This window comes from Anopheles stephensi, chromosome 3, assembly GCF_013141755.1.
Source record: "Anopheles stephensi strain Indian chromosome 3, UCI_ANSTEP_V1.0, whole genome shotgun sequence".
NCBI classification, from domain to species: Eukaryota; Metazoa; Arthropoda; class Insecta; order Diptera; family Culicidae; genus Anopheles; species Anopheles stephensi.
Window position 1 is genome coordinate 3,198,390 of NC_050203.1, and position 27,962 is coordinate 3,226,351.

General features: G+C 45.3%; 2 protein-coding genes across 9 annotated transcripts in view; one reads left to right on the forward strand and one right to left on the reverse strand.

Moving 5' to 3' along the window:
* Positions 1 to 17,465, forward strand: part of LOC118510094 (hornerin) — a 66,985-nt gene extending 49,520 nt beyond the window's left edge. For 6 of the 8 annotated variants that reach the window (XM_036051515.1, XM_036051511.1, XM_036051512.1 and 3 more), the window contains 6 exons: positions 5,380 to 5,480; positions 5,583 to 5,792; positions 5,871 to 6,317; positions 6,396 to 6,998; positions 7,074 to 8,335; positions 8,401 to 17,465. In XM_036051515.1, coding sequence (XP_035907408.1) covers positions 5,380 to 5,480; positions 5,583 to 5,792; positions 5,871 to 6,317; positions 6,396 to 6,998; positions 7,074 to 8,335; positions 8,401 to 9,347 — 3,570 coding nt within the window. In that variant the 3' untranslated portion in view covers positions 9,348 to 17,465. The remainder of the gene's footprint in view (positions 1 to 5,379; positions 5,481 to 5,582; positions 5,793 to 5,870; positions 6,318 to 6,395; positions 6,999 to 7,073; positions 8,336 to 8,400) is intronic. The other 2 variants (XM_036051518.1, XM_036051519.1) reach the window with 2 other exon arrangements.
* Positions 17,466 to 24,961: 7,496 nt separating this feature from the next.
* On the reverse strand, positions 24,962 to 27,889 carry LOC118514275 (serine-rich adhesin for platelets-like). Its single transcript, XM_036061016.1, has 3 exons — positions 27,878 to 27,889; positions 25,768 to 27,809; positions 24,962 to 25,703 (listed from the first exon to the last, which is right to left on the reverse strand). Exons 1-3 carry the CDS (start codon positions 27,887 to 27,889, stop codon positions 24,962 to 24,964), a joined length of 2,796 nt encoding a protein of 931 aa, XP_035916909.1.
* Between the last annotated feature and the right edge of the window lie 73 nt (positions 27,890 to 27,962).

Sequence of the window (27,962 nt, forward strand, 5' to 3'; positions counted from 1 at the left end):
AAAGTTGTACAGTTCAATGTTTTTCGTCGAGTGGTTCTGTTGCTGTGGTTTTATATGCCAAAATCTTCGTCGGGAGGACTGTATGTCGATAACGAATATGTTGTGGTTTTATTTTATCATCACAAGCCCTCGAAATGGTCGAGAAGAATCTCTGTGGTTTTCGATAGGAACAAACCTTCATTTATGTTTTCCCGAATGATCTTTAATTTCTCTAGATCGTTTTCTTTACCCTGAAATGCAATTTCCTGTCCAGCTTAATTAATCCCTGTATCGAACGTCACTCGTGTGTCCAGCAGGATATTTTTTCCCTAGTTAACTGTGCTTATCCGGATCATAAAGATACGGCCAAAGCGGCTTCGCAAAAAAGCTTCCTGTGGTGTTAGAAGCCATGTGACTGTCGCCTAATGAGATCCGCCTTTGTTTTGACCCGCGCTTGGACACTAAAAAGCTGAAAAAAGGGCGGAAAAGGATGCTCGGTAATAAATGGGGAATGGAAATTAGAGAAGATGCTTTGGGATGCAGATTAGCGAAAGGAATATTTACAGGAACGCTCAAATTTGAACCCTCCCAAAGAATGGAAGAGATCGTTCGAGTGGTTTGCAAATTCGACCTCAATTTGTTGCGTGGTGAATTGTGTGCAGCCAGCACAGTAAGAGAAGGGGATGTATTGTTCGAAGGCGATGTTCTCGCCTTCTTCCTTACGATGGGCGTGCATCGGATATGAGAGAAAGAAATGATAGTCTTGAGGCCCATCTGGCTCGACGTGCTCATACAGTGTTGGGCAATGTATTAAGCCTCGTATATGCTGGGAATATTCTGAAGAGATAGTTTCGAGCTTTCAGTCTGTGAGGAATAAAGTTTCAACCAGCACCACACAGATGCATTTTGTGGGCATCTTCTTGGTCCACTGCAAATACAAAAACAAACGCCCAAATCAACTTGTGTGTTGATGGTGTGTGTTGACTCGGGCAGACTCGGCGAGAAGCAGACGTGAACCTGTTTGGCGAGTGTACATTAACGTTGTTTTTAAGACATATCTGTCCTGCGAATGGGTTGGGAATATTGGAAGGGATTTCTAGAGGGAGTCATTCGAGGTATTTTTTATTTAGTTATTGTGACTTCCCTTTTGATCGGTTGTTTCGCGATTGCGATCAAAGATTTATTTGACGCATTGAAGCATCTCTCTGGTGCATGTTTCAACAGGCTTCAACGGATGAGAGCTGCTTGTCCTCCAACGCTTTTTGGAACGCACATCGAATAATAAGTTAGTTGTACGGCCAGTGTGATTATCACTGTCTTCAAAACTTCCCCGTTCCTTGTGTGCCGAGGGGAAGTTTTTGTTTAATATACGCGTACAGTAATGTTAAGTCGAGGGAGACCGATGTGCGTAGTGCAAACGTGACTCTTCAGTTTCGAATTTTCGTTGCCTGAAAGTGATCGTTTGTTGTCGATCGAGGCGCAGTCGATTACCATTTAGGAAGTGTCTTTTTCTCTTTCCTACGGGCACGTAGCTCTTGATCTTTGTACGCGTCGATCTGCGAATCATCAGATCTAGGACATGTCTTTTCGCCCAATTTCCATTCAACCGTCCCACCAGCGCCAACGTCGATTCGCGCCCTGTACCGTGTGATTTCTTTCACGAGTCCCACCGACAAATCTAGCCCGGAGTTGATGGAAGAACAACCACCAATTCTTCTCGGTTCATCTTTCTTTCCCCCCGGGGCGGAGAAATTTGCATACGTTTCGTGGTGTGTTTTTGTCTTTCGTTTTGTAGCGAGGAAGAAATAATCTGCTTGGTCGTCTGCGTTTGCTCGTTCGGTGTGTCATTCGGTAAATGTGGGCTCCTCTCGAAGTTTGGATTTTTTTTCCCTCATTCGCCGTCCGGTCTGTTGGACCTCTTTCGACTGTGGTCACGAGTTCTGCAACCTCTCCCCATCGGAAAGGGTGACCGCGAACCGCAAGATCTTAACTCATGGCAATAGCTTTTGATTGTGGTGTGACTCTCCGCCGAGCAGTGAGAAAACGCACCGATCGTGGTTCCGTGCAGCCTTCAGTTTTGTAGATGCTGGTCGGTTATGTCTCGAGTGTCTGGGTGACCCAATAAAGGCAGTAAAAAGTTGCTGACGATGAGGGCAACTCGATTGTTGATTGCTAACGGGATTTCGGGAGCTACACTACCGGAGTGCGTTTATGTATGAGGTTGAAAGATGCTGGAATCAGTCCACCAATGCGTGGTGGTGTGATGAATACAAATCAATCGATACACGCAGGAGACAGGTTTTTGTTTGCCTACCCGACAGGCGGCCACAGGCCTGAACCCTTTACATCAATGTTGCCCGAGATTATGACAGGAGTCGGGTGGAAGTCCCCAAGTCCCCTAGCCTATCGGTCTGAAATTACCGGTGTGGTGGCGATGTCGTCCCAGGTTTAATTGACATATAAATTTGCCGTTAGAGTGATTCCAACCGAGGCTTTCGGGTTGGATCGGGAGCAACTGCCCCAACTCTTCGCCCCCATCACAGCTGCACTCTGTGCAATGCATCTCCTTTGAAGTCTCGAGTCGGCGAACCGAACCGAAAAGCAGGCTCTGTCTATGGGAGGAGATTTCTCATCATTCACTCCACATGATAGATAAGCGTAATCATCATCAATTTACGTCCCACACACAACCAGCTATCCAACGGGAGCATCTTGCAATTATCATTACATTCTACTTTTAATTCTGACCGGGTATGCAGCTCTCGCAGCACTTTGCTCGAGGAGAAGCATTTTGCGATGCGCCAGCAAAGATAACCTAAACCGTCGGAGGGATCTACTCTATCTGTGCTGCATTTAATGTCCACATGTCCATCCGTTTTGCCCGAGGGTTGTCTTTTTGGACTTCTCTCCCCGTAAACTCCTTTTTTTTGTTGTTGGTTTCGGAGAACAAATCTCTCGGGTATTATTGCGCGCATATGACAGGTCGGACGGATCCGTGCATCACGCGCGGGGAGGTTTGTTGTGTCATCGTTAATGCGAGACACTCCGCGCGTCAGCTTCCTTACATGGTGTAACGAGATTCTCGAATGGCCATTCATCTTGCGAATGGGAAAAGAGGGCACCGTTGTCATGTACACAACCCTGGTTCTCTGAGCCATGTACGGGCGCGCGCGCCGCTTCTGTTTTTGGGCTGTGTGCGGTCGGTTTCGGGAGGTGCTGCTGAAGGTGCCATGCTGCTATCGGCACGGAATATAGGGAACACGTGCTGTTGTGACATAAGTTGGTGCTTTGTAGTGGGCTGTGTAGGGGCGAAATGGTCTATAAAGCATTATGAATATTGGCGAGACACTTTTTCTCGCGCCGCAGCTCTTTGGTTGAAAAATACATAAATGAAACTATTGCTGCCAACTGGCTGTAGCTAGCAGGGGATTAAATTCCACGGAAACAATGCACTCAATAGAAAGTGTGGTTGTAGCAAAATGGTATGCTAAGCTTAACACTGCGGCTAAATCTGTTTCAAACTCGACTTAATTGTGCGTTTGTTCGAATGCGAGGAGAAAAAAAAAAACGAGGGTGCAGAGCGTGTGTGTGTGTTACTACGCGCAACCAGCCAGCAGCCGCGCAGTTAACGTTCGGATCGCGTTATTTTTATTTAAATCATATGCATCCAACCGCACACGATTAATTGAATTTATGGCGTAATTGCACGAGTGCGTTACAGTTAGGTGGCTGCAATCGAGTCGAGGCTTGTAACCAAAGCGATAAGCCGGCGGGAGCTTTCGTACTCGCTGGGGGGGGATTTGCTTTTACCATGTTGAAGCTCTCTCTTTCGCGGTGAAATGTATCCGATTTGGTGGGGATGTTCTGCATAAGATCGTCCCGTCCCCTCGATGTCACCAGATGTCACCGAGAGATGGAAGTGAATAATTCAGAACTGGTGGCAGCATGCAAAACGGCGTTCCGAGTTGCCGCAGTTGCAGCAGTAGGAGACCATTGAGCCATACGGTCGTTTGACTAACATTAGGCGAAGCATATTTGTTCAATGGCGGTGATAACTTCATCGACGACGACGACGACGACGGTGTTAATGATGCTGGCCGCGATATGATGCTTGACGATGACGACAATACACCAACAATAAGCACGGTCGGGGAGAGATGATGGGCTTGGCCATCGGTGTATGGTGGACCAGCGAATGGCAGCAATTGATGGAGGCGCTGACGTGTTTCAAAATGGAAAAACTGTGAGACCACTCTTCCACGCCCGAGCCCGTGGTAAATCCCGAAAGCAGTGGGGACGGTAACATTTGAATACCGTAAATTGCATAAATTAGTAGACGAAACTTTTGTTTTCTGTGTGCCGCGCTCTCATTACGCTTCTGAATAAGGCGCGATGTGTTTGTTGGTGGGCCCGGTGCGGCGAGACGCTGTTTTCATCGACGATGCGTATCGGTGGCTCAAACGGGCAACAAAGGGCTGATGGAAACGGCAAACCATAAAGGAAGGGCCATCATAGTTTTAGGAACATGCATACTTAATCTAATCCCGGGCTGGTGGAACTTTTCGAACGTTTGCATTTGGAAGTTTGACGGTTTGCCAATAATGCTTTTAAGGGTCGAGGACTACCGTATCGTGTGCAGTGTCTGGGTTTATCCCCCCCCCTCTCTCTCTCTCTCTCTCTCTCTGTGTCGGATAACGTCGAGATCTCCTTATCTTGGCTTCGCCGCTGCAGCACCATAAAGCCATTGCGCGTTACGAAGCCAACGCATGATGTTCTTCACAATTGCCGGTTGCTCTAGCTCGTAATGCGTTACCCTGGTGGCCCCCCCGACGCATTCATGCAACACGCGAGATATGCAGCATCGTGGATTTAGCGGAAAGTTTGCAACTTTTGTGGGCTGTCGAGCAAGGGCCATGATGCGATTAGGGTGCTAGCTGTGTTGGTTCCGGTTACGCTAGACCAAGCGGGCAGACCCTTTGGCGTCTGGTCTGGTGGTATGGCTGGGACACAACCACAAGGTCCCATGGATGATGGCTGTTTTGTTCGTGGGTCATTGTTGTGCAGTCTTTATGTTTTCGCTGCTGGTTCTTGTCGCGTCACGATAGCAGCGAAGCAACGGGATGGCTAACAAAAGATGGGTTGTAAAATTTAAAACACTCATAAACCGTCGAAGTAGTGCGGTTCGTCTACTTTTTTTGGCACCGTCCTTAATCTCCATCGTATAAGGACAAATTGGTTTCCAAGATTCAATCGCGTTCCAATGTTACTATATTTGTTCCCTCAATAGATGAGTCATATTTGAAGTATCTAAAAAAACAATACCTTTATTTAATATCATTTAACATTGTTCAGTATACTTTTACTAAAAAATATTTTTACCGCTTCTCCAATTCCAATCAGGTTTTGACTGCCCTTTTGAAGCTGAAGCAGTTGGGCTTGATCCATGCTGACTTGAAGCCGGAGAACATCATGCTGGTGGATCCTAACCGACAACCGTACCGGTAAGTGGATGAAACTTTTTTTTTCCCGTCAAGCTAGTTGAAAATTTAATCTACTTATCGATTGATGTTTGCCGTTTTCTTTTTGCAACAAACAAACAACAGCGTGAAGGTGATCGATTTTGGGTCGGCGTCGCACGTCAGTAAAACGGTGTGCAATACGTACCTGCAGTCGCGCTACTACCGCGCACCGGAAATCATCCTCGGGTTGCCGTTCTGCGAGGCGATCGACATGTGGTCGCTCGGCTGTGTGGTGGCGGAACTGTTCCTGGGTTGGCCCTTGTATCCCGGATCATCTGAGTATGATCAAATCAGGTACGCATCGGGCGATGTTTTGCTGTGTATCGAAGCCCAGCTCAATCCATTAACATTTTCCGTTTCTGCACACCACAGGTACATATCGCAGACACAGGGTCTACCGACTGAGCACATGCTGAACAGTGCCAGCAAGACGGCAAAGTTCTTCTACCGCGATGTCGACTCGACGTATCCGTTCTGGCGGTTGAAAACGCCCGAGGAGCACGAGGCGGAAACGAACAACAAGAGCAAGGAGGCCCGAAAGTACATCTTCAACTGTTTGGATGATATTGGGCAGGTGAACGTGCCGACCGATATCGAGGGTGGACAGCTGTTGGCCGAGAAGACGGATCGTCGGGAGTTTATTGATCTGCTGAAGCGCATGCTAACGATCGATCAGGAACGGCGTATCACGCCCGGAGAGGCGTTGAATCATTCGTTCGCAACGCTGGCACATCTGGTCGATTATGCACACTGTAACAACGTGAAGGCTTCGGTGCAGATGATGGAGGTTTGTCGCCGTACGGACTCGATGATTCACACGTAAGTGTTGATGCAACGATTTGCTTGAGGGGAAAAAATAACAATTAATGGGATTTCGTTTGAATGGGATCATTTCAGTTACAATCTGAGTGTGCAACCGACGACGGCGACGCTGGTGACAAACTTCGTACCGAACACGACCGAGAACATGACGATCACGTTCAACAATCAGGTACAGCGGATTGTGCGCGAGCGGGCACCGACCTACGACAACCATCTGTACCAGATCTACGGCGGTCGTAATGTGGGACGCCAGTACAGCAACGCACGTCCGGATGCTTTCCCGCATCAGCTGGTGTCGAGCATTCTGTGTCCTCCCGGGTATCAGACGATGCCAAGCCCAACCAAGCACGTGGTTGTCGGCGGTACTTCGATGCAACCGCCACTACAGGTCCCACCGCAGCAGTACGTCAACGTGCCCGTACCCGTGTCGATGGTAGAACCATCGTCCGGCCAACGGATGCTGCTGACGAACGCGGTACAACCGAACGTCGCATGGCCACAGTCGGGCCGGCAGGTCGCTATCGTCCCTTCGTGGTCGCAGCAGCCCGGCCCTGCTCACTCGCTGATCGTTGATTCGGCACCGTTCCTGAAGCTGGAAGGAATCTACCCGAACCCGCACCTCAACATCCAAACGAGCCATCACGAGCCGAAGAAAGAGTCACCCGTGCATCATCTGGTGTAAGTATCTTATCTTGAAGGGCGAACCTCTTCCCCCCAAACACACATCTAGAGAGTGTTTGTGATATTGTTTAGTGTTCGTAAATATTCCAGCGTTTCCCGGCACGACAAGAAGGAAAACAACCAATTGTCGCCGGTTAAGAAGCGTGTCAAGGAGAATACTCCACCCCACCAGCGGTACAACCGGAGCCACATGTGTCCGCAGTATCATGACAACGGTGCAAGCAGCGGTACGGGTGCGGGAGCTAGCAGCAGCACCGTCGCCTCATCCTCCTCGTCGACGTCCTCGTTCTACCAGCAACAGCAGCAGCAGCAGCAGCAGTCATCGCAGGTCCCGAGTGCTGGTGGCAGTCAGCAGATGCAAGCACCGCCGGTACAGCAGGCACAGGCACAGGCCCAGGTTCCGGCACCGCAGCATCACCACCACCATCATCATTCGCAGCAGCAACAACCGCAGCTAGCGAGTGGAAGTAGCGGCAGTGGTCACCACAGCCATCACCATCAGCAGCAACACTACCAGCCCGTCGATTCGTCGGGACCGGTCAGTGGAGGAGGTAACGGTGGTGGTGGTGGTGCAGGCAATCTGCATCACTCATCTTCATCCACCGCGTCTTACGGCGGCAGTGGTGGTGGTGGTGGTGGTTCGTCCGTCGTGATGGGTGGCAGTGGCAATATTCACCACAGCGGAAGCGGCCATCATCACCATGGTAGCAGTGGACATATTCACCACGGTCATAGCCACAGCGGCCATCACAGTGGACATCACGGTGGCCATCACGGGCACGGTGGAAGTTACAGTGGAAGCAGCAAGCAGCAGACCATCACGATCCACGACACCCCATCACCGACGGCTGTGATTACGATCTCAGACAGCGAGGACGAATCGCCGGAGGTGAAACACAACACCAGCTCATCCTCGAAGAGTTCGCACACCGCCTCAAACCAGGCGCCGCCGTGTACGCGTGGCACGCATCAGTCCTCATCGTCGTCGTCGTCGTCGTGTCGTGGAGGTGGTAATGGTTGCAGCGGTGGAATTAAGACGTCCTCTTCTTCGTCCAATGTTGCCCACAACAGTTCTTCGTCAGCGAGCCAGATCAATGGTGGATCGGGCGGTCACCAGCAGCAACCGTACCAGCAGTATCCGCCACAGCAGCAACACATGAGTGTTATTAGCGGCGGAAGCAGCAGCAGCAGCGGCGGAAACGGTGTATCTTGCAGTGCTGGATCGAGCAGCGGTCGGCAGCGAAAATCGGCTGCCGTGTCATCGTCCGCCACAGCCTGCGTTACGGTCGGGGACAGCGATGGCGAAGGAGAGCGTCGTAGTCCGAAGCATCAACGTGAGTGGCTTACGATGAATTTTCACACGCTTTTCTCTAACCAAACGTCTTTGCCCTTTTTACAGCGATCAAATACGAACAGCACGCGGGACAGTCGCAGAAGAAGCGTCTTCTAGCGATGGCGCAGAACGAATGTCTGCTGCTACCTTCGTCGGGTAGCAGCAGCAGCGGTGGACAGCAGCCACTGCACGTTCCGAAACAGGAACCGAGTGAGTTTGTTGCGTACGAGTATCCTTCGCAACAGCAGCAGCAGTTGGACAAACGTTCCTCCTGGGCACCACCCACGATGGGATCGTCGTCCTCCTCCTCGCATTACGGCAACAGTGGCGGAGGACACAAGCGCGAATCGTCGTCCTACCTTCCATCGTCGTCGGCGTCTTCGTCCTCCTCGATGGCAGCGGCAACAGCTGCAGCAGCAGCGGCCGCCGCCGCAGCCATTCAACAGCAGCAACAGCATCAGGGTGGTGGCAGTGGCGGTTGTAGCGGTGGTGCAATCGGTCATGCTCCCCCACCGCATGCACACGCCAAGAGTACACCGACCGGAGCAACCTCGTGGGGTCCGCCAACGGCTGCCGTCTACCGGCAACATCAACCGAGCGCCAACACCCCACTGGGCAGCTCGCCTGGCGCCATCCTGCAGCAGCACCAGCAGCACCAGGCCCAACAGCAGCCGGACATTTACGCCCAGGGCGATATGTACCGCCGATCGGCGGTATTCGTGTCCCAGGCGGCGCCCTACCAGTCGGCGTACAACCGTGTCGTACCGCCGCCAGCCCACAATGCCTCCAGCCGGCAGGTGCGGAACACACCGCTTAGCACTAGCTCGCCGTACGCGTCCAAACACGACAGCACGACCAGCACTGAGCGATTCCCGTCTTTTCCGTTGCAGGTACTGCCCACGCATCCGCTGCCGGCGCACATACAGTTTCCGACCGCCCAGTACGGCCAGTTTGGGCCACTGAGTCCGGCTCAGATCGCCAACAAGCACCATTACGCCTGGTTCGGCGAGTAAAACCCGCCCCGCCCCTCTTCCTTCGATAGCTGAACGCTTCACGTTTTGCACCACTCGTATCCCGGACGTCGTGACGTGATCTCGTTCCCGGTTCGTCCTCCTCAGTGGAAGAATGGAACAGGTTGGATGCAGAGAGAACACAGTCGACGCGATCATCCCCTCGTTGATGGTGCGGATGCCGTGCTGCTGTAAAGCGCGGGAGTGTCGGTGTGGAAAGAATTGAAGGGATCGTTGGCTTTTCGTTTGATATTTTTTGTACTTCTTTTTCATTCATTACGTGCTTTCCTTTTATCGTCTTGCTGCAGGATTTGAGCAAACATTAGCTGTTAAACGGGGGTTTTGTAAAGCAGTCTTTGTTTAGCGTTTTAATTTAATGCTTTTATATGCCAAGTGTTTGATGAATACGTCCATCCGTACACAACCACCTACGTATGGAAGCGTTAGGAACGGGTGTTTAGAAGTGAATTTTGTGGTTTGTGTGTGCACCTTCTCTACATTTCTATCGTTTTTCTTGTAATTGCAGTTTGCTCAGTCAAATACTTTCTATTTTCAATCATGGCATTAGCGTGTATGTGTATGGCATTAGTGTGTGTAGAAGCAAAGAGGGAGAATGCAAATGGGCTTAGATGTGTGCGTCTGTCTATCTGTCTGATAGTGAACGTTATCAAGTTGTGCTACGTCGTCTGTGCTGTGTAGTATTATTACTGTCAATGCACCACACACATACGCTGCATCGTTGCAGTCATTTTCTATGTATATTGGCAAATGAAGGGGAAAATCCTAAACTTGGCAGCTGTTATAGCAATGAGAGAGAAACATTGGGAAACGTTTAAATTCATCGATCGATCGTCTGTACAGCGGAGAGGCGTAGCAGTAGCAATGAATGTTCATTAATGTGTTTCAGTGTTTCTCACACAATCGTAAGAACCGCCAGCGACGGGAAAATGGGGGTCTCTAACTTGCATTGCGCTCTTATGTCGGAATAATGTTTTACTATTAGTTTCACAAATTACTCTTACCTTTATTATGGATTTAGTTCAATTTAAAAATTGTAATGGATCGATGGTCACTGTTTTAGTGAAGGAAAAGCGTGGCAAACGAGGGCCACGGGTAAACGACTGAACTAATAAGGCCGGCAACGTACGCGTGTGGGCAGGATGAAATCTGGAAAATGTGTGCAGAAGCGAGCGAGGTTTTTCGTTATAACGTTTGTGATTAAGCTTGTTTTTTGTCGTTGGAAACCGTCTATGTTTGCATTCGCCATAGCGCATTACTCGAGTAAATGTAAGCAAGCATCATCCGTATACCTGTAGTAGTGTGTGGCGCACGTTTCTAAATGATTGGTACCTGTTGAACAATTATAAGCAAGCAGTTTAAACGTTTAAACCACTACAAGCGTGCGCGACTTTGTATAAATGTTCTCCTTAGCAGCTTTAGAAGGGTGTGAGGGCGCAAAATAACAATTCGCATTTAAGTGTTTCACGAAGCAAAAACGGGAAATCGGATAAGTGTTGCTGGGTGAGATTGTACCGGTGGGAGGAGGTGGTTGTTTTGTGATTTTGGTTTAACACTGTGTAAAGCATTCAGTTTGGATTGGGTTTGGACAGCTTTCTACGATATCGATCGGTTGTGTGGAACAATTTGAACGCTACAAACTAGAAGCGATCCGTAAGGGAGCCCTCCTTTTAACGCCAAGTATGACATAGTTCGGCTACTGCTAATACACATTGCCAGTAAAGTTTTTCACTGCGTTCGGCGGTAGAAAAACTTTACCCCCGTAAATACATACACGCGCTCGCGGGCATCCATAAGGAATCGTTATCGGAAAATACTGAGCTGCATAAGTCGCTGCTTCTTCTATTGCACCCTATCGACGGTTTAGTTGAACGGTCCTTGTATTAATTAATTAACAATCTATGTTAAGCTGTGTGAATATTATCTGGTTGCGTGGGTTCATCATTCCCCGCACCAATCAAGTGTATAATCAGTAACAAATGAATACAGCAAAATTGCCTTACGTGTGAAAAAAGAAGCAAACACAGTTAAACCCTATATTAAGTGTAACTACAAGAAAAATGAAGCTGGTGGAACTTTTGTTAGCTTTTTGGTTTGGCAGCGTATGCGCAGCCCAATGGGGAAGTAAATTCTTGGATGTGGTAAGCTGTGTTTTCTGGTATGTGTTATGGGACATGGGAGGATGGATCTATAGAATACGGAAATCTATGTCGTTCAGCGCTAGAATGCTGGGGGACAGGACTATCGTACTAATAACATGCATTTGTGGCAGGCACCACCCAGCAAAGGGATACGCTTCCCTCCAATCATTGCAGTCGAGGATGATGTTAGGTTTTGGTAAATGGAGCAACAGGCTACAACACACACGATCTCTCCGTTTGGCTTTCGTTTAGTCGCTCCATATTCAGATCTCCCATACTGGTTTCTGCCCACCACACCACGCATTCTATGATTGGCCAGCACCAGCATAGCAACCCCCGATGTAAGCACCCAGACTCAGACTGTAATACGTTTATGTTTAATGCTGTATAAGTGTAAGGGCTCTAAATAGATACATGTATGGCGCGTAATGCAACTAAAATGCACTCTTGGGACGGGTTGAAGTAGGGTGTGATATCTTATCGAGGAGCAGGAGGCGTACGGTGGTCGCCGGAGAGATGATTTTACATACGTTTTATTTTTGTGTTTTTTTTATTAAACTTACTCAACTAAGAAACTCACAACAAACAAACAAACAAACTAATCAATTTATAGAGAGACTGGCTATTACATACTTCTTCTTAGCTTTTATTGCATTAAGGTTTTTACTGTGTACTTTCTCACTGATTCGTGTATTACAACCGTTAAGGGTATATGGTTCTCTTGGTAGTTTGAAGGCGTGCAAAAATGCTGCTTATAGCATAGCTTGGATTAACGTTTGTTTTAGCATTGTGCAACGATTGGTCCCCAAAATCTTTGTACAGTTTCCGTGGTTTTTTTCTTCGTTCTATCTAAAGAGTCGATTGGCTCACTAAGTGTTTCTTTGTGCTTTCGGGTTTTGTGTTTTACTCCTTGGTTAGTGTTAGGGCTGTCTGGGCAGCAGCAGTATTCGTAAAACCTATTCATATATTAATATTCACGAGATTAATCGGTAGGCATGAGTCGGTGTCTGTAGGAACAACTGGAGGCGAGGATTAATAATGTTTGATAAATGCGTATGTAACTATTCTGAATAATCGTTCGTCTTTATTTTATTACACATTTGCGTCTACACAAATACCTACGTTTATAAAAGCCGCCGCAGCAGTGAATAAAATAAAAAGAAAACGATGATATACCTGATACGGGATTATAACAATAAAAGTAAACCAACTAGAGGAAACACTGTAGATCAAAACACCAACCGCCAATACAAAAATGAAGCGCGCTCGCGATACTTCCGAGATGCCGTGCGTGCGAACCTAGAGTGACGCACCAACCAACAATGGACAGATTTAAATGGTTACTTTTCATATTCGTGTGTGTTTTATTTGTACTTTAGCCCACTTTAAAAGGGCCACGTTATAAGCAGTATATATATAAATCAGTTCCAAAAAAAAAACAATTGCTTTCTAAATATTGCTGCACCACTACGCCGACGCCATACCCAGGATCGATAATCATGATTTGTAGCTCAGCGAACAGGGTGAGGAAATGTTGGGTAAAAGGAATCCTCCATCCCGGTTTTGTTTGCACCTCATTTAACGCATCTCTATATGATACACATATTCATATTCATCCACCACTCCAGAGCTCTTTGGATCGTTTTTTTGGAGTGGTTTGTGTTGGCTGGTTTAATTTTGTTTTTTACTTTCGCCGGTGGTATATGCGAACACCCCTCCTTTTGTACGATATAATAAGTAACGTATTGCCTTATATGGAAATAATATAAACACTACTAAGAAATGGAAATATTCAATACGATTTGATAATATACTATATAGCCTAGCTCTATCGGGTTTGATTTTTCTACGCGCCCTTCGATAAAGAAAAAAAGATGCACGTGCGCGTGTGCGCAATAGTGTTGAACGAGATAATTTTAAATCATTGGCGAGGAATGGATAACAAAATCAGAACGTGTGGCGCCTAGCAAGCGACCACTTTGTCACAATTTGTAAGAGAACATACTGTTTCTTTTTTTTCGTATGTGAAAGGTACACAACACACAAAGCTAAAGCAAAAATCGAGAACGAGTAAGCGTACTAAGAGTAATGAGTAAACTGTATAACAAAACCACTACACGTTTATATAAATATAAATATGCAAATATGAAGTTTATGGTAACGAAAAACGTAAAAAAAAAACACAAGCAACAAAGCAAAAGAAAAGAAAAAAAGTCGCTGCTCCCTAAAAAGTGCAGATGAGAATAAAGTCACAAGAAAAAAGTGAAAAAATCATTACAAAACGTATAACAATGGTCCGGTTCCACGCCGGGTTTGGTTTTTGTTTTGTTTTTTATTTTAATAATTTATTGTTTTGATATCAGTTCGTTTTAATTTTGTTAAAGAAAAAACACACACACACACACATTCAAACGCTGATATCGGAACACTCACTGTCCGAAGCTAGTTTAGTTTCGATTATTATTTTCTATCGTTTACTAATCGATTTTCCTTGTTTTCAGGTTTTTATTTTTCCGAATTTTCTAACGAAGGACATTTACTACTCCTCGAAACGACGGCACAATCCTTTTACAATAGAGCTGGAAGCACATTGGGGTGTGTGCGCAGGAGGCTACATTGCCCGATTGCCCCAAAGTGACTAGTAATGTGATCAAACGGTTGGTGTATGTACTCTGTGTATATAATCGAATACTTGTTAGCGGGTCTAGGTTTTTATTGTTGAACAGGAAACAAAACTATGCTACCTTTTTTTCGGCCAGCGTCGAAAGTCGGCAGTCAGTCTGCTGCCTAAAAGGACTGCCGCTATGTAGGATGATTGGAAAACAACGTAAGGCGGCGTGTAGCATTGCTATCTTAATGTAAAAAAAAACTGTTTGTATTTTTAACTGGGCAAAACAACATTACTAGCATTGTGATTAACTAAGCTGGATGTAGAGTTGGCTAACACAAAAAAAAAAAAACACTACACGCGTACACAAACACTATAGTGCAGCAGGAAAAAAGGCAAACAAAATGGCCGAATCATTGTAGCATTTCTTGGTGGCTCTTTTGCAAACTCTTCTTCAAATTCGTACTGAGTGTGTACCTACTATTACACTATTACTACCAATACTATTACTGACTGTGTGTGTGTGTATGTTTGTTTGTGGCGATCAGATAGAGAGTGAACGACTATAGGCACACGTTTTAACATGATGTTAGTATGCAAACAAAAAACTTAATCGAAGGACAACACTAGATGATAGATGTGATGTAAACTAACAAACAAGCTAGCCGTAACTAGAAATGCCAGAGACAAAACATGGGAAAGCAAGCAGTGAAGCAGTGAATTTTAACCGTACATTTTTCTCACACATACACGCTCTCTCCTCCTCCCTCTCTCTGTCTCTGTCTGTCTAAAGGGTTCCCTCCGTTTTTTCCTGCATCCGGTCTTAATGCGCCCCGGGAATGCATATCCCTCCTATAACAAAATGCATGTTCGTTCAGAGAAAAAATCAGTTATGTAGTGGGATATTGTAACAACACAATTTGTAACTTTCTACTCGTCTATTGGTCGTTCCAGAGAAAAGGCAACTTGATAGCAGTTTTTTGAACTAACGCGCGTGTGTATGTGTCTAGGAACGGGTGGTCTATAAATGCTTTTAAAACACTGATTGTACTAGAGAGGAGTTGGTGTAGTAGTTGTTCGGTTTTTTGAATCCTAGTATCCAGCCCGGGGCCAATAGTAGGTCCATGTGCAATGGAAGGCTTTCTTTTTGGTGCCACATGAATAGGCTCGATTTGGGTCAAAAAAAATAATTTAAAGGTTTTTGTATCTTCGTACAGGTAAAATATTACAGAACTATCCATTTATATAGAGTCATAATATATTAGATTGGTTAAAATATTGGAGGAACTTTTTTTAGAAGCTACCATTCAAAATTTCTGTATTTTTTAGTAATGTTGAACTTTTTCCTCTTTCCTCCCTCTTCTTTAAAAGTTGTTGAGCCTAAAAGCTGACGGCTAAAAGCTGAATTGAGACTCCAGAATGGTGAGCCTACCGTCTGTGCGAGCCTCTATAGTTTGAACAAATCAGCTGCAATTCATACATTTTCTACATTTCCCATCCCGCTTTTCTGGTTCTCCAAATCACATGTTCTATCGTTTCTCATTGCGATTCATGCAAATTGATAATAAACTCTATCCCAGATGAATATTAGCTGACAAAGGTAGCGGCGGCGGGTGGGGTCAGCAAAATTTAGACGAAGCCGCGCGTCCGAAGCACCGGAGAAGGAAACACAATGAACGCATCAAACCGAAATACATATTTGTGATAATAAAATTAACATAGAGTGCATATAGGAGGATATATACATATACCATATTATACATATTATCTATATACAATACATTTCATGTTTAATAAAATCACAAACACACCCACACACAACAAGTTAGAAAAGAGGGAGGGACGGGATAGGTGTGTGGTGGTGTTTGACTTTTCAAACGTTCTTTGGGCTGGGGCTAGCGGATACAGCGGAATCTTTCTTCTTCTACCTCTGTATCCTGCCAATACAAACTGGCCGCCGTAAGCAAATTTTGAAAAAAAAAAAACACACACACACAAGGAGGAAAAACAAATAACAAAACCAAAAGCTTTTATATAACAAAGAAAACAAATGGTAGAACGCTTAGAAGATCGATCGTTTGTATTGAACAAAAAGGGAAAGAAATATTGAAAAAGTAAAATAAACCAAAACATATACAACATAACGCTAACGTTTGTTGCCGTACGTATTAAAGTAGTGCCCGTGCTCTACAGAGAGAGAGAGCCAGAGATTTTGAAACAAAATGGCAGGGTTATGTGTTTGGTAGGCAGGACAAAATGGCACAGCTATAACCGATTTCATGGCACCTAGCGATACTTTCTATGTGAGCGAACCGAAACCCCCCACAAACAGGTCCAAAGTAACATGTTTTAGTAGTATTTCTATAATGGAACACACACACAAACACACCGTATCTTCAAATGGTTGCATAGTAAAACTTAATCGGAAATGGCCAATTTACAAGTTTATTAGTGTCGCTCTTTGTATACCAACAGAAACTAAGCAATGGCTAACTTACAAACATTCAGTCCACTTCTGCATACTACATAGCGCAGCTGCACACCCGTATTTGTAACCGTATTTTGCCATTTAACAATACACAGTACCATAGTCTGCTCCTTCTTCTACTCCTCCGTTCGCTGCGAGAGAGTAAGGCTCCAGCTTCAAGCTCCGTGCGACCAGCAAGACCAGAAAGAGACCAGCAAGAGTAACTTTTACACATCCCATCGATTAGAGAAACCGGAAGCAGTTAGGGGTTTTGTACAGTAAGGCGAGCAAAAGGCAATGAAAGTTTTCTGCAGAACCAACCAACCAACCAACCAACCTTAGTAAGTTTTTACCATTCGAAGGAGGAAGAAGAAGGTGGGCGAAGAAGTTCAGCAATACCCACGACCACCCAGCCGCTCGCTCTTTCTCGCAAAGTCGAAATGTGTAGGAACTAAAATGGAGGGCAACGTTTTATACAAAAGCTTCTCAACGTACTTGCGAACACAATAATCGAATAGCGAGCGAATTATTATAATAATAGCTAAAACCAACTAGTAACATACACGGACAACCAATAGCGACTAGTTTAATTCACAACTAGAAAGCAAACGTAAAACACACACACACACAAAGCACAAATAACGGAAGAAGGAGAACCAAATAGGAGAAGAACAACAAACCAATACACACAAATAGACAAAACGAAGACAAAACAAAACAACCGAAACCAAACCAAGCTCTTGAAACATGAGAGAATAAAAAAAACGTATAAACATGAAATAAAACGGGAAAGTCTGATTAATTTTAATGTGTACACAAGCGAAGAACAAAACAAAACAAAACATAGCAAACGAAATAAGAAGCAGATAGTAAGAGAAGAAGAAGAAAACAAAGCAGTGAAATAATGAAAAACGCAATAGCGCAAACACTAATCGCACCAAGAAGCTAGAAAGTGTAAAAAGTGGAACAATAGAGCAGAACGAGAGTGAGGAGCAAACTTTGTCCGTAAAATGTAAATGTTTTCCTGCAGGGCGAGGATATAGTTGCACACGCACATCAACGCACACACACACACGCACACAAGTTCGGTTATCAAGTTTGTTTATAACATTTCTACCTTTTCTAACTTTGTTTTAGAAACAGGTGTGAGAGTGATCATTGTTTTATTAGCTTTTCTTTCAGTTTTACCTTCTTTTATGTTCATTTTATTATCTTAAGAAGTTTTATTCTTGTTTTCTTTTATTATTCTCCTTATTATATACAACTTTTAAGAACTCAAATTAAACAAGTGTCCATTTGATAACACGCAACTATTCATACACCACATAACGATACTTACGAGACTTATGGAAAAACAATCTCTTTCTATGTGTAGCAGAAGAAAAAAATACAGGCTCCCGGTAGCAGCGGCATGTGGAACTAGCTTAAAACCAGTAAAGTAAAGCATAAACAGTAGTTGGAAACAGATAAAAGAAACATTGGGCAACGATTTATAGCTAACACTACACAGTGCAAAACCAAAACTTAACAAACAACCTTTATTAGAATCTGTGTAAAACTGTATGTGTGTAAACTTGTGTGAGATTGTGTGTAAACTCTTAAAACAAAAACTCCATTTACTCTATCCGTGGACGTTCGGGAAGCGGACATGATGAGTGTTGTTGTTATGCTGGATTCTTCTTACGAGTGAATGTTTAGAAACAAAGGTCCCCACCCCCACAATAACAAGCTGTCCACACTGTAACACAACTACTAACACTTATCGGAAATCTGTACTGTACTCTGTATATGTCACACTATGTGTCGCTGTGTCTAGAAAATCCTCTGCTGAATGGAATGATAAAATGAGTAGGAAAGTGGAACGAATCACTCACAATTACGCACACAAATACAACAAGGACGGCCGAGAGGAAGCTTGAATAATTTTGATAAAAAGAAAAATCGCACCGAATACCTGCCTAGATTAGCGTTTCTGTGGGAGAGAGAGAGAGCATGATGCGTAATGGTGGTGGACGAGGAAAGGATTAGAGACAAATATTTCGCTACTAAATCAAAGGTACACAGCAGTAGCATTTGAGGGGAAACGGGGGGGATGGATCCCATGTTTTTTCGGCTGTAAAGGCTAGCAGGGCGGAAAAGGGCAGTTAGGAAAGTGGGAAAGAGGAAGCGAGAAGAAGTGAAACATTTTGGGTGATGAAAGTACTATGCATAAACATACTTATAAATGAAACACAATGATATATATATATATTATATATATACATAGATATATACATAGTGAAGCTGTAACTGGTAACGAGAGCAGAAGAAAAAACCACAGAAAACAACAAAACGAACAAATAACAAACGTGTAGTTACATATATGACAAAAAGAAGTATATATGCGTAAATATATGATATATTTTTGAATGTAAAAAAAAGATAAAACCTTAATACAATTACACACACACACACACCTTCATTGATACACCTATACCTAGATTTTGGGACGCTGACAAACAAAGCTCGGGAGACAAACCGAACATGCAAGAAAAATCGCCTGCGTTGGTAGAAATTTTACAGCACCCTCATACTCACATTTAAATAAACACAGATACACATACAAACACAGAAAAAGAAAGAAACAGATGGAGACGACAGGATTCACGCTTGCAAAAGCGCAGTAAAATACTGGTTGGGGAAAAATGAAACAAAACAAACAAAACGAAACAAAACACAAATTACTTTGTTGAAAAAGAGGCAAAAGAGTGTAATAAAAAAAAAAAACAAGTGAAACAATGAAATGAAAATACTAACAGCAATGCAAATGTGAACGTGGCGTGTAGGTGTTTAAGTTTTGCAATCCGAAATGTTTTAAAATTAAAAATTATAAGAACAGTGTTGCCTTACCTTCGGAAGGCACAATTCGAATAGTTGATAGCGAAGACACAAACCAAAGACACACCAATGTTCTAATGTTCTAATAAGCCTCATGAAGGAATAAGTCATTTATTAGACTATAAATCCTACAATTTTCATCTAAATTAGCTTTAATTTGCTTTTAGAAACAGTAACTTACCTTGTAAATTTATTAAAAACGTGCTCGGTTTTTATATTATTCTTTCCCATAGTACAACAGTCTGGTGTGATAGTAGGCTGCATACGTCCGACTGTCATCCACGTACGCATCCGTTTTAGTACAACATTCAAACGTAACCGCGTGACGAAGGACAAGACAAACACCGTGCGGCTTTGATTTTATTTTTCCATTTTGGTTTATTTATTTTTCTTGTTTTGTTGTCGGTTGTTTTTGTTAATCTTTAAATTAAGTAATAAATATCTTATGTTTCCTTTGCCCGCTGTTGCACGCTTCCTTTTCCCACCTTCGTTCGCTAGTCTGTCGCACTGCCCCTGTCCTTTGCAATTTATGCATGAAATTTATCTCTTCTGCCGCTTTTCCTTCAACAATATCGTGTGTTTATGTGTGTTTTTGTTTCTTTTTTTATATTTCCTTTTTTTGTTTCTTCTCTACTGCTGTTCTCTTCTGTGCCGTCGTTTTCTTGGTTGAGTTATTTTGTTCGTTAGCGAAAGTTATCGGTTATTAAATTTCATTCGATTCCAACTGCGATCGGAGGTCACATTGTGTCGGTTTTTGTTTTTGCTGTTTAACAAGCCTTCTCGCAATTGCTACTGTTTCTGTTCCGTGCCAGTGCGTTTTTGTCAACCTTTCAATAATCGTATGATAATCGTAACGTGTTGAGTTCGGTAGTAATGCTGAGGATTTCTTCTTCTCATTTTCTCCTTTCCTTTTTTCCACATTTGCTTCTGTTTTTTTCTTCTCTGTCTGTCCTCTATTTTTGTATGGTTTGCTGTAATGTTGTATCTTTTCTCCCTCTGTTTCTCGATTAGATTTGAACGCCTGCTTTTACGTTTTGGTTTACTTACTTAGCAACAATGGTTCGCCTTGGTGTGAGCCAGCTTCTTTCGTTTCTTCTGTTAGTGTGTCTCGGTTTTTGTATAATTGTAACGCTTTGTTCGATTTTCATTGTTCTGATAAAAATTGCAACTAACCTCATTTCTCCTGCTTTTCTTTTTTTGTTCTTGTTTCAATGTGTGTGTGTGTCTGTTTTTCGTCTGTGTTAATTTACGTTTAAACTGCTCAAACTTACTTCTATTCAACGGCACTGCCAGCGACTTTTTCTCCTATTCTGTTCTATTTTTCGCTTACCATCTTTCTGCACTGCACTGTTGATGTTTTGTTTCTTTTTTTTGTTTTCTCTACGAATGTCTTTTTCCCCATTTTTTTCTTTAATCTGTTGTAAGCAGTGTTAGCATTATTCTCTTACTTCCTAGATACTGTTTTGAATAGTTTTGTTTTGTTTTGTTTTTTTTTGGTTTACTTTTTCGATACTTTTGTGCGACTGTCTTTGGCGGTGTGTGTTTTGTTTAGTATTTATTAGTTTCGTGTTTGTGTGTGTTTGTTTCACTCTTCCAATCATGGTTTTCTGTTTTCTTTTTTATTCTTTTTCTCATCTTTTCGTTTTTGCTAGCGTAAGTTACTTTGATCTGATTTTTGTTTGGTTTGTTATGCTGGTAGGTTCAATTTATCAGAATTAATCAACAGGATATTGTTTGTGTTTTCTTAATACAACTTTCACGCTCCTCTCACTGTGCTCCACCCGCTCCACCCATTCGTTTTAACTATTTACATTTAGAATTATCAACAATTCATCGCCGGTGGTGGCACTTGTTGTCATTTCCTGTGAATAATAAGTGTGCCACTGGCCATTTGTCTTCCTCTTCCCTCACTTTATATTTGACTATGTTGACGCTGTGTACTTCGTAAAAACTTATGAATTTTACATATTTCTTAACGTATTTTGGTTTTTCTTTGCTTTCTCTCTCTCTCTCTCTCTCTCTTTCTCTCTCTCTCTCTCGCTCATTTCCCCTTCTTGTTCATATTGTTGCAATAATATTACTAATGTTAGCTGATTTCCTCCATCCTCCGTGCTTCTTTCGCTACCGCGCCCTCCCTTTCCCTGCTCCACTCAACCCTCCCGTATCGACAGCGGTGAAGCCGTGCGATATGTTGACGCCACTCTTCCTGACACTCGTATTGTTCGAACTCGTTTGTGTTTGGTTGTGTGTACGATTTTTTAAAGTGTTTGTTTTGTTATTTGTTTTTTCTTCTTCTTTAGATTATACTCGTTTTAACGTGCTGGTGAATGCGTGGATTCGTTTTTCGTTTATCTATAAGTTTGCTTTCCTTTTTTATGCTTTTACTGATTACGAGGATATCTTTTGCTGTGCATCATAAATTATGTTAAACAATTAGCTCTTTTTAATCATGATGAAGATAATGAGAAGAGAAGAACAGAATAACAAAGACGAAACTTCCCATTTTTAAAACGCTTCTGGCAGTGATTTGAAAGCATTTTCCCGTGCGTCACACGTATCGTGATGGTGTGAACATTCCTTCCTGTTCCGAAGGCGTTCGTACAAGTTGTAAGGCATTGATGAAGTGAGCTTGCGTAAGGAAACTAAGCGTGGTTAACTAGAAACGTCCAGAAACAATACAGCAAACATGACAACGAAAGTGAACACCCGCCTCTAGTGTTCGCCTTTTTAAATGTCTTCCTTTATTGCTATTGATTTGAATAATGTTGCACGTGTTTCACTCCTCCCGACTTGTGATTCGAATTTTGCTAATATTTTTATCCTTACTTCATCTACATTTCACCACTCTTCGCCACGAAGATCAGTGATGTTTTGATTTACAAATCGATTCCACCCCGCTCATCATGCACGGCGATTTTCGCTCTATTTCAAAAAGGTTTTATATGTATATGTGTTTCTTCTTTTTTTGTTTGCTGTTTGAAACGCTTTTTTATGTTTTTTTTGTATTTGTTTTTCTTTCGGTTTTCTTTCGCTTCCTTCCTCTCGTTTGCTTCCTGATCATGGCTCCTGTTATCGCATAAACGTACTGTCCGTTTATGGTGTATGTTTTGTTTTAAAAACCAGTGTTTGGCAGTGCATCAAAATTACTTTAAACGTTATTTCTTTCCATCTCGCCCTTCCGGTTAAGCCTAGTAGAACCTTTCTCCTTCCTGTTCTGTTATTATGGTTTTGCGTGTGTGCTGGCTCTGCTGGAGGCATGCTGAAAGTACCATTAGCTCCTATAAGTGTTAGCGTTTGGTTGTGTCGACCGTCCTTTCCTAGAATCGAAAGGACATGCCTCGCACACTACTACTACTACTTCTACTACTCGTCGCGTTAGTATAGCGGTGATAGTTATACAGTGGATTAAGTACTACTACTGCTACTACTACTACAACGCATTGTCACTGGGACACGTTTTGCTACTTTGCTTTTCATTTACACACACACACTCATACACCCGACCGCGTAGCGCTTATAGTTAAGGCCTTAAACCTGCTGCTTAGAGTCATATAGTACTTTGTATGTTTATTAAAGTTAATTTCTAGCAGTATAATTTTTCCTCCCCTACACGCTCCACCTTTTATATATATATATATATATATAATTATATGTATATGTGTAGTTGTTTATTTGTTTTATTAAACCGTAGTGTTACGTTGATGTTTTCTGTTTGTTGTCCAATTGCTAAGACGTAAGTACAGAAAAATCATTATCTACATGTTTTGACGCTTAAAATATGTTCCTTTTTTGTTTTGTTTTGTTTGTTTGTTTATGTTGTTTCCTTTTTGTTTGGTTTGGTTTTGTTCATTTAATTATTTGTTTGCTTACCTATGATCAAGACCTGCTGTGTCCATTGATCGTGTGCTAGAAGAGAGAAGGAGAGAGAGCGCTACGCACATGCACGCTTTGAATTTATACAGGTTTGGATGAGTGGGGTTGAAATTAGTTACGACGGTAGAAAGGCTTAATCTAAAACGACACCCTCCCCCTAAGATGATTAAACCAATTCGAAACGGTTGTGCCATAGACTCTTTAAGGTTAAAATTTAATGTAATCTAACAAATTAGGCACCTTATCGCACAATTCAACTAACGATGAAGAAGTAAAAGCACCGTAAGAAAAAGGGAGGAAACAAACACATTGCAACGAATATCAACATCTAACAATTCCTTCCTCGCTTTAACAAGCTTTAAAGATGAGTAAAACCGAAATGCTTCAATTACTTTATATCTAACCTTATCGTACCTAGCGGCAGCGTACTGGCTGCACTTTTAAATTTGTTCTAATTAATGGTAGATTTTTTTGCTTGTTCTTATGCCTGCGTGCTACGAGTGAAGAAGAGAGGCTTGGGCTGATGTTCTGACGCGTTTGAAGTATAATGTACAACGTGGTTTTGAGGTGACAGTAAGTTTTGCGTCTTTCATTCCTTTCTCTAAATTCCGTTCTGCTAAGCAGTGCCGCCACCGACCCGTTCAATTCATGTATGCGACTTGCGCTAGTCGCATCCATAACTAACTGTGCACACTAACGATTTGTGCGCTGCCCGACGCTAGCTCTGCCTGCGATTTAACACCAAATTGCATACTTTCAGGCGCGCTGTATGAATAAGCGCCCTCAAGGTATGCAATATTGTACCACGCTTGCTAGATTAGCGTTAGCAGTCGCCGTTATTTGCCCGCTGTTGCTGAGTGCACTTTTACTGACTAGAATTTTCGAATTCGAATTCGAATTGCTTTTTGGTTGTGCTTGCTTAAACTCCTACTCATCAATTCAATTCTTAATGGGTTTATTTTTCCTGGCTTAAAAATAGCTACAAATGTTACTCCCATTACTCCATCGCAGGCCAAGTTTTTGTTTGTTTTCGCCCCTAGCTTGCGCTGCTTTTTGTGTGCAGTAAGTGACAAAGCTATGAGTGAGTGTGTGTGTGTGAAATTGCGGATGAATACCGATGTACACCGATGCTGTTCCCGGATTAATGAAACTGTCGTACGGGTTATTATCTAGCTGCTTGCTTCCTTTCTTTGTGTTTAACCGAACGCTAACGCTTTCCCCCGCCTTAGCTCCTAATCGTTACTTTTAGTAATAAACGTTACGCTAGCTGACTCCACAGCCGACCGCTACCGGCAGCCGGTCCTAGATGTATCCTAACCTAGTTTTCGCTTTCACGCACTCACGCACCCAACCATACGCACGCACAATGCCTCACACGCTCGATTACTTTTCACAAATTGTTGCTATAATTGTTACGATTTTATACTGTGCTGGAGTAGCTAGTTTAGTTCTACCTGCTCGTCATCATTCCTTTTTTCTTTGCGTTAGTGTGTGTGTGTGTAATTCTCTAGCTTACTTACAGTACTAAAGCTTATTCGGTAAAACTTAAACCGCTAGCGCTTCGCTGCCATAACCTCGAAAGCACGCTTCCCCAACTCCCCGCAAACGCCTAGTGCACGCGCGACCTGACTCCTTACTTTCGCCGTCGGAATCGGTTATTGCTCTGGTGTTCCTTCTGCCGGATGTAATCGGCACACTTTCTCGCTCGGGTACGCACAACCCGCACCAACCCGTTGATGCGCAGCGTGGTGCCTACATTCCGGCGCCAACCGCCGCGACGCAGCACAACTCCACCGGACCCGCCCGCATTACACTCGGCAAACTCGTTGTCCGCCTCGTTCGTCGCGTTCGCGTAGTACTGGGCCTGACAGCCGTAGTACTCGTAGCACTGTGGGCAGCTCGGCTGAGGTTGAGGCGACGGAGTTTGTGGCTGTGCCTGGTGGAACTCGCAGTTCTGCTGCTGCTGCTGTTCCTGCTCGCGCACCAGGTTCGAGAACGCCTGGAAGTAGAGTTGATTCTGCGCGGTAAGGTTGTAGTGGTAGGATTTGTTGTAGAATTGGGTGGCGGCTGCCGCTGCCGCCGTTGCTGCTGTGCTGGCAGCCGTTTCGCTGACCCCGGTAATGCTGAACGGAGGGGCGGCTGGATCGCCGGGCTGTGGGGTGTGAGGATCACGGCGCGTATCACTAAAGCCTAGCGACATGGTGGACAGTGTGCGGCCACCGAGTGTGGATCGATCGAGTGTGCTGCTGGGATAGTTGTTGGATTGATTGTTGAAGCCACCGGAGCCCGATGGAGGACCGGACGGTTGTCGACCCGATCGCTGCAGACTGGAGGTGGCAGATCGCGAGATGGAGCTGGCTGGTGCGGTGTGAAGCCTGGACCGTTGTGAAGATGCCCGAGACATGGCTGGACGTGTTCAGCAGCTTGTCATGCTCGGACGTCTGGTGCGGTGGCTGCTGCTGTTGCTGCTGGTTGATGTTGCGATAGACCGCGGACCCATAGTTCCCGGCGAAGATCGACGAGGTGGACGAAGATGAAGGGGAGGAGGGCGGCATGTTCTGGCTGAGGTTGACCGAGTTTCGGTTCAGATTCGTCTGCTTCTCGAACCGCTTCAGATCGGGCGAGATGATGCTGTACACGGTGGTAGTCGTGGCGGACATCGGTATCGTAGTGCCTCCACAGGCACTGGTCATCGAGGCGCTCGTAGTGGTCGTTCCCGCCAGCGTGGATGTGAAGATGTTACGCTGCTTCAGCTCGAGCTGCTTCGTCCCAAGCCCGGTGCACGTCGTCGAAGGCATGATCGTGTTGTTCAATCGCTCCTCACTCTTGCACAGACTCCCACAGGACGAGGTTCGCTTCGTGCCCGCGTTGTCCGTGTCCTCGCTCGCGCTCTTGATCAGATAGTCGCAGTTATCCACCCGACAGACATCGTAGCTACTGTGGTCTAAAAAATGATTCGTACAGCAGTTCTCCACGATCTCGCTCTCGTGGTGGAAGATGATCGCGTTCCCTTCATCGCCGTTCTCGGCGCGCCAGATCGAAACCGTCTTGAAGTCGGAAGCCGATGCCGACGGGGACGACTTCTTGAGCAGCTCTTCGATCTTGCAGCTGGACGAGGAAGCTTGAATGCCTGCACCAGACGCGTGACTTGGCTCACCCACCGGCAAAGGCTCTGGCCGCCGACGTCGAATCCGGTTCGGGCTGTACTCATTGTCGCTCGCCGTCTCACTAACGTCCGCTCCGCCAGATTCAGTTCCACTGCGCCCTCGGGTACTGCTTCCAGCATCGACCAGCGAAGACACGGAACTGATGCGCGACTTGTTCGACTTGCTCTCGTCCAGATTCGCCAGGAAGCTCCACTTGATCTTCGAAGGCGATTGGAAGATCTCGGGGATGTTGATGTCCAGATCGTCAAACTCGTAGTTCGCCGTACCGATCTCCGACAGCTGTCCGATGTTCTCGATCGTGATCTTGGAGGGCGTTAGCACGAGTTGACTGCCAGCGCTCTTCGGTGTGCCCTGGACCTGCTGCAGCTGTCGCTGTGTCGTGGAGGTGGTCGTACTGGTCGTGGTCGTCGTCGACCCGCCCGGCTGATCACTTGACGTAGAGCCCACGGTCGAGAGCAGTGACTCGTTGAGACTCGCAATGTCCTGCTGACTGTCGTTATCGTTGATGAGTGCTTCCCCAACGGGAGCAACAGTTCCGGCCAGTGGAAGCGGTTGGAGTCGCTGTCGTTGCTCCTCTCGATCGAGCTGATGCTGGATGGCCGTCTGTGCCTGGATCTGACGAATGTTTTCACCACTGATCGAGCAGTACGAGTTCTCGCTCTCGTCCGCCGTGTAGTAGCTGCACTGGAACCGTGCCGGGTTGATGTTGAAGTTCGAGATGGTCGCATTCGATCCGCCACTGTCGGGCAGCGTTCGTCGACTCAAGGCGGCCGGTGATTGAGGCCCGTGCTGCCCGGCTCCGTAGGGCGCGACGGAGCCCACCGGCGCTGGCTGCGAGTGATGCGAATGATGGGAGCAACAGCTTGCCCCACTGAGCGGAGTCGTTACGCGGCGCGATCGGGGCGTGCTTCGTGCGCTGCGATGCGAACTCGACACGGAAGGACGTCTCGAAAGGTTCCGCTGGAGCGAGGACATCTGCTGTGATGTGTACGGTTGCTGTGGTTGTTGTGGTTGTGACTGTTGCGACTGTTGCTGCGGCGGAGGCTGATCGACCACGAAGTACTGTTGGATCTCGTCGTCGTCATCCGTCGTGGTGAGATTGCCTCGGCTGCAGTGACAGTTCTCGGCGTACATCGTCGATGCGCTGTCACCGGCGTGTCGCTCGTCCTCGGTACAGATGGTGGCCGTCGTTCCGGCCACCTCCTCCTCCTCCTCGTCTTCCTCCTCCTGCTGCTGCTGTCTTCTACGCACTATCTCTTCTTCCTCACCGCCTGTGTCCTCCTGGTGATGGTGATGGTGCTCGGCCGGTTGATGCTGCCGGTGGTGCGTGCACCGGGGTGACGCCTGCTGTGACGCCTGCGAATGGCGCCGATGGCTGTGGCCCCGGTGTGCATGGTGCGCATGGTGGTGGTGGTGGTGATGGTGATGGTGGCCACCACTGGATGCGGCACCCGCAGCACCTCCGTA